This window comes from Pelobates fuscus, chromosome 6 (genome assembly GCF_036172605.1).
Source record: "Pelobates fuscus isolate aPelFus1 chromosome 6, aPelFus1.pri, whole genome shotgun sequence".
In the NCBI taxonomy this organism is placed as follows: Eukaryota; Metazoa; Chordata; class Amphibia; order Anura; family Pelobatidae; genus Pelobates; species Pelobates fuscus.
This window is the reverse complement of record NC_086322.1, coordinates 280,001,575-280,013,944: the sequence shown is the minus strand read 5'-3', so window position 1 is coordinate 280,013,944 and position 12,370 is coordinate 280,001,575. Positions and strand designations below refer to the sequence as shown.

General features: G+C 41.6%; 1 protein-coding gene across 3 annotated transcripts; it reads left to right on the top strand.

Moving 5' to 3' along the window:
• Nucleotides 1-222: 222 nt before the first annotated feature.
• Nucleotides 223-11,720, top strand: PHB1 (prohibitin 1). Of its 3 annotated transcripts, none has more exons than XM_063459255.1 (7): nt 223-292; nt 2,090-2,195; nt 2,530-2,691; nt 3,918-4,060; nt 4,833-4,949; nt 5,614-5,709; nt 9,933-11,720. In XM_063459255.1, the coding sequence occupies exons 2-7, from the start codon at nt 2,108-2,110 to the stop codon at nt 10,143-10,145; spliced, it is 819 nt and encodes a 272-aa protein (XP_063315325.1). In that variant the 5' UTR covers nt 223-292; nt 2,090-2,107; the 3' UTR covers nt 10,146-11,720. The 3 variants fall into 3 exon arrangements, with proteins under 3 accessions (XP_063315325.1, XP_063315324.1, XP_063315326.1); XM_063459254.1 differs by having other exon boundaries at nt 225-292; nt 2,081-2,195; XM_063459256.1 differs by having other exon boundaries at nt 244-292; nt 2,093-2,195.
• Nucleotides 11,721-12,370: the final 650 nt, after the last annotated feature.

The window sequence follows — 12,370 nt, the reverse complement described above, 5'->3', positions numbered from 1 at the left end:
AATGAGATTAATTCCCTAATCAAAAATGGTTGCCGGTGACATGACGTCACGTCCCTTCAACCTCACGACATTGGTTTAAAGCTAAACAGCCTGTCAACCCATCGCGTTCGAACGGATCGTTCGGGAATTGTAGTTTAAAAACGGAAGCAACGCGTCCAGTTAGAAGAAGCGACAGACTACAAGTACCGCGGTGCAATGCGCGACGCAGCTTGAGACGGAAACGTGCGTGGAGGCGGTGTTTGCGCATGCGTGCGGAGAAGCGTGCTTCATGTGGAGGTCAGAGCTGGAAGAGGTGAGTGAAGGCAGGCCAGTGTATGTATGTATGTTCCCTATTATGCTGCGCTGCTGACTATGTTGGCGCTATGTAGGTGCCATATGTTATGAAACCTGCGGAATTGTGTTATTGACTAGCAGGATTCTCTAGTAATGTGGGAATTATCGATAATTCAATGTCAGTGCTTAGTCTCAGGCCTTAGTTGCTGAACTGCAAAACATTCTTTAAAGGGACACTATAGCATTAGGATTACAAAACTATTATTAACAAAAACGAAATGCCTAACACAACTGTTAAAGGGACACTATAGTGTCAGGAAAACAAATCGGTTTTCCTGACACTATAGTACCCTGAGGGTGCCCCCACCCTCAGGGTCCCCCTCCCGTGGCGCAGGGTCGTCCCCCCTCCCATGTTTAAAACCCCTTCAGTAGCTCACCTAATTCCAGCGCCGGGCTCCCTTACCTCTCCTCCCCCGCCAACGTCAGCATCCTCGTCACAGGAGCTGAATGCGCATGTGCGGCAGTGCCGTGCGCGCATTCAAAGTGTCCGTAGGAAAGCATTTTTCAATGCTTTCCTATGGGCGCTCTGCGTGATTAAGGCATAATATGCCTCAGTCATTGCAGATGACTGTCCGAAACTGCTATGTTTACATCAGGAAGGGTTAACCCTATTGGAACCTGCCACCCAGATCACTTCATTGAGCTGAAGTGGTCTGGGTGACTATAGTGTCCCTTCAACTGCTAACTCTATAGTGTTCCTCAGCCCTAAAGTTATTGTCTGGCGCATCCTTCCCTCCAAAAAAAAAAAACTTTAAACATATCTCTTTCCCGTGATGTCTACTGACATCAGTAATAGGGGGGGGGGACATTGTGCGCATGCAGTGTGAGTGCTGCGCATGCATTAGGCCTTCCCCGTATGAAGCATTGCCTCAGTGCTTTTCATTGGGGATTTTTTTTTGGACGCTGGATGTCCTAATGCAGAGCGTGAGGATGTCCAAGTCTGTGAAACTCCAGGACGTGCCTCTAGTGGCTGTCTCCAGGAAGTGCCTCTAGTGGCTGTCTAGGAGGCAGTCACTAGAAGCAGTCTTAGCTCAGCAATGTAAACATTGCAGTATCTGTGATGGGACAGGGTCACTACATCCAAACTATAGCTACTGTCATTGAAGTGGTCTGGGTAGGTATAGTGTCCATTTAAGTCAGCTATGCTTGTAATTGTTAGTTTCACCTAAAATTTTAAGTTTATTTTGTTTTCCTGGCATTTACACTTTAATGATTAAAGGACCACTATAGTGCCAGGAAAACAAACTCCTGACACTATATGGTTATTTGCCCCCCCCCCCCCCCCTCCCGCTGGGCTGAGGGGGTTAAAACCCCTTCAGCCACTTGCTTTAATCCGAATGTGCACGCGCGGCAAGAGCGGAAGCTGCCTCTAGTCGCTGTCAGGGAGATGGCCACTAGAGGCTGGATTAACCCTCAGTGTAAACATTGCAGTTTCTCTGAAACTGCCATGTTTTCAGCTGCAGGGTGAAAACTAGAGGGACCTGTCACCCAGACCACTTAATTGAGCTGAAGTGGTCTTGGTGCCTTTAACTATTTGTTTATAAGGATAGGTTGATTGCAATTGGGAAGATATGCTGAATGCCCAGGTCAGAGGTGTCTCGGGTGTATAATAAATTATTGGATAGGGGATATTCATGCTCAGTTTTTTTTTTTTTTTTTTTTTTTAGGTAATATCCCTCACTGTATTGGGATTTCTGTTTATTTTAAACCAATTGCTCAATATGTATTCCAAAATTTATCTCTTTAGTTTTTACAGAAAAACATATACTAAAACATGGCAGCGCGGCTCTTTGAGAGAATTGGCAAACTTGGCCTGGGATTGGCTGTGGTTGGTGGAGTGGTGAACTCTGCTTTATATAATGGTAAGTACGTATATTAATGCCGGTCATGTACTTTAACCTCTTTAATCAACATTGCAGTTTTTATCCCACACCACATTGTTCTTTAATGGCGACATTAGTAATTTCCCTATTCTGGTACATAGTTACACTAACTTAGAGGTTTCCATGATGACTTCCTCCAAAGGGGGACCACCAGTTATTTCTGCTAGTTCTCTACCTTTTCTATACAGGCTTTCACTGTGCCCTTACTTATGGACTAACATGAAGAAAGATTAGTACTAAAGAGAGCGAGGTACAAGTTTGTTAAAACAAATTATTAATGATCGTTTTTTTGTCCTTCCTCTCCCTCCAAAAGTTGATGCTGGACATCGTGCTGTCATCTTTGACAGATTTCAAGGGATACAGGATATAGTAGCCGATGAGGGGACACACTTCATCATTCCATGGGTGCAAAGGCCATTTATTTTTGACTGCCGTTCCCGTCCTCGCAATGTTCCTGTTATTACTGGGAGCAAAGGTGAGTAGATGCTCTAGTGACATATCTTTGTGTTTCCTTTAAAAGACCACCCAACACTAACACAATTCAGCATCTCTTAAAAATGACCGTTTTAATTAGATATCAACATTTTTTTTCCCCTTCCTGCTTCCATTAGTACCCCAGAGCTATAACAGAAGTGGCAGGTGTGCTCTTGAGCACGTCTGCTTCTCCCTCTGCATATTTCAGACCTCCGTCGAGTATACTGCTTGTGCACGCACAAAGGGAGCCCTTTAAAGGATTCTCAATAGGAAGCCTCAGTCTATTTCTCCGCAAACAGACTGAAAGCTTCTTTCAGGGGAAAAAAGTGAGTTCAAAAGAACTGCAGCTTTGGCAAGCTGTTGTAAGATATACCCCCAATTAATACATACATGATAATGCATGTATACATGGGAGATGTATGTACTAAGCATTGATTTATATATTTTGCCAGTATGGGCAGTGGAATGTTCCTCTAAGTCTGAAGGATAATCTATACATGGACCCTTTTCTTACTATTTCTAGATTGACATCAGTTGTACCTCACTGATGAAGCCAAAATAATAATCTGTGTTGCTGCATATTTTGTACGGATGTGACTTGACTAGCATGTGTGTTTTTTTTGTTTTTCTGGGCTATATTTTTGGATGCATTTGCTTTTTTAGACTAATAGCATAGTTTCTCGCATTAGAGGACCACTAATGTCATCGAGGGCTCTTCATCTCAATGAAGTGGCCTAGGTGCAGTGGCAAAAAAATGTTGACATGTGTTTTGTTTTTTTTTTTTCCAGTTTCAATCTCCTGCTATGTAAATCAAACTTTGATCACATATAGGAGGCTTTTGCATGGTCTAACAAGCTATTAACATAACAGGAGGCAGTAAACAGAATGTGCAATAAAGGAATTCTAAACCTTAGATGACTCTCTTTACAGGAAGAGTACAGAAAGACTGTACAAGTCACAGTCAGGGGCCTGTATTAACAGTGATTTAACTCCTAAATGGCAGAAAATTAAGCAGTGAGACTGCAGAGCATGATCTATACACCAAAATTGCTTTGTTAAGCTAAAGTTGCTTTGGTGCCTATGGTGTCTCTTTAAGTCCACCTTGAGCTGCTCATCAAAACAAAAAAAAAATATTGTCATTGATGCGCAAGTGTTTTTGTATATGATACCAACTTTTTTTATTGCAATAGATTGTATGTAATGAGAAATGGGGAATTTGTCCCACAGATCTACAGAATGTCAACATCACTCTGCGTATCCTTTTCCGGCCTATAATCAGTGAGTTGCCTCGGATCTTTACTAGCATTGGAGAGGACTATGATGAGAGAGTACTTCCATCAATTACAACTGAGATTCTCAAATCAGTAGTGGTAAGTGGGGAAGGTAGACTCCTTGTAGCGTACTTGACATTGAAAAATGACATGGAATCTTAATATAGAAAATGTAATTTAAACTACATATCACTGATCGAATATTTAGCAAGTACATAAGTAATCTGCATATATTTTTGTGTTCTACAACTTTTTACCATTGGCCCATAATTCAAATCTAGAAATATAGCTCCTGCAATATGTGTATATCTTCAATTAAAGGGGTAGTCTAAGCACCATGACCCATATAGCTCATTGTACTGGCAATAGGTAGAGAATATGTGGACACTGCCCCAAGATTTGTATTAAATATTTTGATTTTGTTAAATGAAAACAATGTCTGAGCTGGGGGACTAACTGTAGATATAAGCCACTCTCCACAGTAGAATGGGTCAGGGTATTCTAGACACCATTACCTTTGTAATTATAGTTCTTGAGCTGACTCTTTCATTTGTAGACTTTTTATCCTTTGATTAATTGACTTTTCATTAGATGACCTTCCTACATCGGTTTCTAGCAATCTAATTTTTACAACTTTAAAGGAGCACTTTAGGTCAGAAACACAAATCTGTAAGGATTCTACTCACCAGAACAAATGCAATAAGCTGAAGTTGTTGTGAGACTATTGTGTCCCTTAAAAGCATTAAACCTTGTTACTTTTTTTTTTTTTTTTTTTTTCTTTAGACCATGATCTTCACCCTTCAATGTGAATTTTTACTTCTGTAAACGGATCTATTTCACAGCTGTTTTTCTCGATCCTTTTCTATCTTAGGCCCGGTTTGATGCTGGGGAACTGATCACTCAGAGAGAGCTTGTTTCCAAACAAGTGAGTGAGGACCTCACAGAGAGAGCTGCAACGTTTGGGCTTATCCTTGATGATGTCTCACTGGTAAGTGTACTGACTGACCGCTGCTTCAAGATGTGCAGGCATAGAAAGACCTGTAATGCAAATTTATGGGAAAATGATCCCTTATATCTTTTAAAATTCTTTATGGCTTCAGTGTTTAGGGAGTGTGCACTCGACACTTGCTATTGGCAAGTGAAAATGTATTGCTGGTTCGTATGCTGTGAACTTTCCAGGCTTGCAGTGGTGATTATCTGTTGGCCCATAGCATAGAATTTTTGAAATTTTAGTGCACCATGACTACTTCAGTGATTTGAAGTGGGCACGGTGCCTGGAGTCTGTATGTGTAGCTTTTTGCCATGAAACTTTCCACATACAAAGTGTAACTCTGAGTTCCAGGTTGGCTTAAGTCAATTCTGTGTATATTGAGGGAGCATGGCGCTGGAGAAAGGTAAGTGTTTAAACCTTTCCTCCCCCTTCAGCCTGGCGGGAGGGGGACCCTGAGGGTGGGGGGACCTATTAACACTATAGTGCCAGGAAAACAAGTTTGTTTTTCCTGGCACTATAGTGGTCCTTTAAGAATCAAAACACGATTTACATTTAAAATTGCTATTAAAAGGATACATAAAGGTATTTGGTTTTCTTTTAAAATGTAGGGAGACTGTTGGCTGATTACATTAATAAACATATCTGCTCATTCTTTCTACAGACTCACTTGACATTTGGTAGAGAGTTCACTGATGCCGTAGAAGCCAAGCAAGTGGCCCAGCAGGAGGCTGAGCGAGCCCGATTTGTTGTGGAGAAGGTACAGTTTTTTTTTGTTTGTTTGTTTTCAATACTCTGACAGAATGCAGTCACTGATGGGGTTAATCACTAAACCAGATGTTGTTGGAAATTGATCCAATTAAAATTTGGCTATTGCGGAGTTAAAAATTTGGCTATTTTGTTCTAAAATTTGCAATTCCATAGTTTCTGGTTGAGAATACACATGGGGGGTCTTTTGGGAAGCTCTTGGAGGGGGAAAAGGGCATACAGGTGAATACTCCTCTCTCCTTGATCTTACCTTATTTCCTGTCCACCATTTGAAAAATTAGACTAAAACAAAAACAGCGCAACAATGAGTGAAAACCTTTCTCATTTGCACTGATTTGCTACAACATTTAAACCACTGACAGGTGAAATAACATTGATATCGTTACAGTGGCACCTATCAAGGGTTGGGATAGATTAGGCAGCAAGTGAATAGTCAGTTCTTGAATTTCATGTGTTGGAAGTAGGAAACATGAGCATCTCCCAAACCGCAAGTCTTGTTGGTCATTCATGGTATGCAGTAGTTGGTACCTACTAAAAGTGGTGCAAGGAAGGAGAACCGGTGAAACGTATGGATAGTGAAGGGCTAGCCTGTCTGGTCCGATCACACAGAAGAGCTACTGTAGCTCAAATTTCTGAAAAGCTTAAAGGAACACTACCTTTCCAGTCTGCTGGTGCTGGCTCTGCCCCTGATCTGCCTTCTTGGCTGACATCATCAGAAGTGATGATCTCAGCCAATCACAATGCTTTCCCATAGGAAAGCATTGGATTGGTTGACATTGGCCATACCAACTGCCCCACCCCCTTGGCAAACGCCACCATAGCCAATCAGCATCTTCTCATAGAAATGCATTGAATCTATATCTCTATGAGGAAAGTTCTGTGTTTCCATGCAGATGGTGGAAATACTGTCAGTCAAACTATGCAACACTAACCCAGGAAGCACCTCTAGTAGCCATCTGAGTAGTGGCCACTGGAGGTGTCCCTAGGCTGTAATGTAAACACTGCCTTTTTGCTGAAAATACAGTGTTTACTGCAAAAAGCCTGCAGAGACTAACTATATTCACCAAAATAATTACATTAAGCTGTAATTGTTCTGGTGACTATAGTGTCCCTTTAATGCTAACCATTATAGCATTTCAGAAGTGTCAGAACACACAGTGTATCGCATTTTGGTTCGTAGTCACAGACCGTTTAGAGTGCCCATGATGACCCCTTCCCACTGTTGAAAGCTTTTCAATGAGAACGTGAGTGTCAGAACTGGACCATTAAGCAATGGAAGATGATTATCTGGTCTGACATGTTTTCTTTTAGATAAGGTAGATGTGCGGGTGCGTTGTTGCGAACCTCTCCTAGGTGATCAGAGTATTGCCACCACGGATTCCCTTTCTCCCTTAGTGAAAGCCCCCAGAGAGATTATAGCCGAGGGTAAGGGTAAACACACTTTTTATTGCATGACTGTCGCTTTTTTATACACTGGTTCCAAACAGGGGACCACGAACAAAACCATAATATTGCACACTGCATGTTGCAACCCAGGTGTTTGAATTCTTGGATAGCTCCCGGTTGGGCACGTGCCCCTGAGAGTCCCTCACAAGTCTCTGGGCTGCTGTTAAGGTGCTGAGGCACTGTAGAAAGGGGCTTCCGGTGGTTAAGATCCTTCGGGAGAAGGTGGTGGCTGGCAAACCTGTACTAGTCCATAGTGACCAGGGTGTCTGTCAGTAGTTTGCCTACAGAGGGGATGGCAGCAGGATTCACTGCAGGCCCGTGGAGGCAGTGTTATGCTGGGATATCTTCTGGTTCTGGCATTCATGTGGATGTTACTTTGACACGTACCACGTACACCTCTTCATGGCAATGGTGTTCCCTGACGGCAGTGTCCACAATTCAAAAATTGTTCAGGAATGGATTGAGGAACATGACAAAGAGTTTAAGGTGTTGCCCTGGCCTCCAAATTCCCTAGATCTCAATCTAATTGAGCATCTTTAGGATGTGCTGGAACAACAAATCCAATTCCATGGAGGTACCACCTCGCATGTTGCAGGACTTAAAGGGACACTCCAGGCACCCAGACCACTTCTGCCCATTGGAGTGGTCTGGGTGCCAACTCCCACTACCCTTAACCCTACAAGTGTAATTATTGCAGTTTTTCTATAAACTGAAATAATTACCTTGCAGGGTTAACTCCTCCCCTAGTGACTGTCTACTAGACAGCCACTAGAGGGCACTTCCTGCTTCATAGCACAGAAAACCTGTGCTAGAGCGTCGCTGGACGTCTTCACGCTGTGTGAGGACCTACAGCGTCGCTCAATTCCCATGGGAAAGCATTGAAAAGCATTTTCAATGCTTTCCTATGGAGAGCTCTAATGTGCGTGCGCAGCATTGCAGTGCATGCGCATTAGGTCCAGCCTGCGGGCGGGATCAGTCTCGCCCACCGGCTGACGTAAGGAAGAGGAGGAGGAGCGGCGGCGTCCCGAAACAAACGCCAAGGGACATCGGCGGGGGTCTCAGGTAAGTGATTGAAGGGGTTTTCACCCCTTCAGCAACCAGGGATGGGGGGTGGGAGGGAGAGGGGACCTGCAGTGCCAGGTAAGTGGATTGTTTTCCTGGCACTGGAGTGTCCCTTTAAAGGATCTGCTGCAAATGTCTTGCCTGATATCATAGCACATGTTCAGAGGTCTTGTGGAGTCCATACCTTGACGCATCAGAGCTGTTGGCAGCATGAGGGGGGCCTACACAATATTAGACTGGTGGTTTTAGTGTTGTGGGTGATCAGTGTAGTATGTTTGTGCAACCGATTTGCTTGTACATTTTGATAAACCTGGTACTGCATTCCTTTAATGAGAGAAACAAATGGAAACATTTGCTTAGTCTCTTAATGTACATTGCGGCATCAGGACCCTAAACAGCCGGATGTATACAATGAAAAATAACGTTTCTGCCTTAATATAAATGCTGAACCACATCCAGATTCTGCCCAACCTACCTTCCATCTCTTTATTTAGAAATAATAAAACCATGTCCACAATTATGGTTTGCTGTAGTTTTCACAGTAACCCCAAGTTAACCCCAAGTTTTTTTTGTTTTTTGTTTTTTTTTAAATCCATGTTGTCACAAGAGGTATATGACTTGGGTAAGAAAAAAAGATAAACAAGTACCGTATATACTAGAGTATAAGCCGAGGCCCCTAATTTTACCCAAAAAAACTGGGAAAACTAATTGACTCGAGTATAAGACTAGGGTGGGAAATGCAGCAGCTACTGGTAAATTTCTAAATAAAATTAGATCCTAAAAAAATTATATTAATTTAATATTTATTTGCTGTGTGTGTGTTGCAGAGCCTTGGTGGGGGGTGGGCATTTTTATTATTATTTTAATATAAAAAAGTTTTGTTGTTATTTTTAATATTTTATATATTTTTTTTTTCGTCCCCCTTCCCTGCTTGATACATGGCAGGGAGGGGGCTCTCACTCCCTGGTGGTCCAGTGGCATTGGCAGTTCAGTGTAGGGGGGCTGGCAGGGAGCGTTTACTTACCTCTCCTGCAGCTCCTGTCAGCTCCCTTCTCCTCCGGTCCAGTCAGCTCCCTCTGTAAGTCTTGCGGCTGCGCTATGACCCCGCGGCTCTCGTGAGACTTATACTGTGAGCTGACCGGACCGGCGCGGAGGAGAAGGGAGCTGACAGGAGCTGCAGGAGAGGTAAGTAAACGCTCTCTGCCAGCCCCCCTCCTACACAGCCCCTTGTCTGTATAATGGCAATGTAAATTGCCATATTACAGACAGTGACTCGAGTATAAGTCGGGTTGGGGTTTTTCAGCACAAAAAATGTGCCGAAAAACTCTGCTTATACTCGAGTATATACGGTAATTGCAATCTGCTAGGGTTAAGGTGCTGCTAATGACTACATTGTGCATGCGGCTGGTAATGGATTATGAGAAGTTAGTGAACCTGTTGTGTCACACACATACATGCTCACTAATGGTTCTATAGGAAAAACATATCTGGCCCAGAAGCATTTGATAACATGCAAACAGAAGTATACTTTCCTTCTCAACATTACCTAGATAATGCATACAGGAAAGACCATTTTATTTTGACAGCACCATGTTTACAGTCATTTTCCATTGATTCTGCAGTGACTTATCGTCAAAGGTGTAGAACAAGCTATTTTTTGTTCTAAGTACACATTCTTGGCATTAACGCTTTAAACTGTCTCCGTAGGCTGAGCAGCAGAAGAAAGCCGCTATAATCTCCGCTGAAGGAGACTCCAAAGCTGCCGAATTAATCGCTGTGTCACTAGCAGACGTGGGGGACGGCTTGATAGAGTTGCGAAAACTGGAGGCTGCCGAAGACATTGCATACCAGCTTTCACGGTCTCGTAACGTCACCTACTTGCCCAGCGGGCAGTCAATATTGCTAAACCTGCCACAGTAATTCAGCTGAGGTGAGAATTTGGAGCAAGCAGAACTTCTCCCAAATTAATCCCTCAACATGAACTTGTAGTTCTGGTCATGACCGCTAAGGGTGCAGTTACGGAGGATCGTGTGTAAACACGTGAATGTTTTGTCAGCAGCTTGACCAATCTGTGCAGCATCAGAATATGACGACAATGACATGCCTTAATGATGAGTAACCTGTTCCAATACAGCAGTAAAGTGACCTAATGAAAAGTTGATTTAAGTTGATCACGGCATCAACACATTATATATAAAAATGTTTTGAATTCTGAAAGATTCTCACGAGCGTAATCACATTGTTTCCTCATATTGGGAGGGCTCTTCACTGTGTCCCTTTTTTGTCAATGATTACATGATATATCTCTGTCTGTCTCTTCATTTGCACTTACGGGATTGTCCAACTTGTCCCAATATCAGTTTTAGACTACAGTTGTTGGACTACAGTTCCCATAATTCTATACAAGTGAATCGTAGGAAATGTATTTTAACAACTGAAAGGTTTTTTTTTTTTTTTTTTCTCTATGGCAATTGAGTATTTAATTGTTGGGATACAATTCTTTTTCTGGTAGGACTAAGTACTGCAAACTGCTTTTCCTGAACTTGCATAATCCTGTCAACGTCAAAAAAACGCAAGGAAGTATAGTCGAACAATTGAGGGACGTGGCTGGACAGCCCTGATCTAAAATTAAACCTTATATTAGAAGTGCTATTATAAATACATTTGGTATATTTTTTTTTTTTTTTTAAATGTCCTAAATTTTGCTACTCAGTTGAATTAAGTATTCGTGACTAGGTGAAAAGGCACAGCATGATGTGAATAATGCAGGATAGACTTTGCAGCTCTGGAAGTAAGACATGCTAAAACGCCTTTCTTCCGCTTGCAAGGTGCACTGCGTCTTGGGCCCAGTTAAGATACAGAAACTCTTGTGTGTATTTCCCAGCACTTAGACTGTATAAACATTTTTGCACACACATTGCTTAATTGCAGTCCGTTTCACTGCAGTATATATTTTATTCCTGCATATTCCGTAGGTTGCGTATTAAAGAACCATTGTTGGGTCACTTTATTGAAACTTGCCTTTCTAAACAATTAAAGGATCAGTAGTGTTCTAATATAAATTGCTTTTATAATGAAATGGCACATTCATTTAAGATCACCTACATTACATGTCTGAGACTTACCAGTTGTGTTAACTACTGGAATACGCTAAAAGGCTTTGGTAGGACATTGAGGCTGTATATTGTGGTTGGGTAAAACACAATCCAATCGGAAAAGGCTGCAATTCAAAAAGAAGAACCGAAAAATGTTCGTGGGGCAAAAAAAAAAATGAATGAATGGCAGCCCCCAGTTTCATAAAATACTTAATTTCTGGGGCAATAAAAGTAAATCAATACTACTCATAATTTGAAATGTTAGTCGTTGATTCTGTGCTTTTTATATAAGAATTTATATTATAGCATTACTGTCTCTTTTTTCTTTAAAACTCTAAGCTGTCCATATTCTGTTAGCTGTTGTAAAAGAATAAATGCTGATTATTTCAATTAGGAAAAATGTCCCATGTGTCTTTCATATATGTTAATGTCTCGCAATTTTTGTGTATTTAAAATGATTTGTATTTATTTTATTCCCAATAGTTTAACCCCTTAATGATGCAAGGCATGCTATGCCATCCTACAAAAGGTGGGTTTAGCACGCCCTAATGATCTCCTACCCCCAGCCCAGATAATCTCTGTGATGATCGCTATCGGTGGTACTGCCTGACGACTGAGGCAGTTCCCCTGACTGCGATAGTCATCCGCGTCATGTTCTCACAACGACGCTGCCATCAAATGACACAGATCAGCTTCAGTGCAGGGGGGACCTGGGTTGTTGGGTAGATCAACAACTTATAATTTAAAAAAAAAAATGATTGTGCATAAAAAGTACTGTTGGAATCAAAATATATCTATTCTAAGTGTATTTTGATATTAAAATATATAATTTTGTTAATTGTATATTGGGACCTGCCTGACAACCCATGCAGAAATACCAGAGAATTTAATTTGCGAGCGCTATGTAGAAAATATTATTGTAGTGAAAGCTAACCGTATTATGAAATTCATAGTTAAAATGCCATGCAGAATAAAAAAAATAAATAAATTATTTCAAATATACATATTTAATATGGTATGAAAGCCCTTTTACTTCTGAACAAAATTATA

What these genes read in the sequence shown, in the direction of transcription:
- PHB1 (XM_063459255.1), top strand. Translation starts at nt 2,108, where the DNA reads ATGGCAGCGCGGCTCTTTGAGAGAATTGGCAAACTTGGCCTGGGATTG. An exon ending in TGTTATTACTGGGAGCAAAG is followed by an intron (nt 2,692 to 3,917) that starts GTGAGTAGATGC and finishes TTTGTCCCACAG; the next exon opens with ATCTACAGAATGTCAACATC. An exon ending in TCCTTGATGATGTCTCACTG is followed by an intron (nt 4,950 to 5,613) that starts GTAAGTGTACTG and finishes TTCTTTCTACAG; the next exon opens with ACTCACTTGACATTTGGTAG.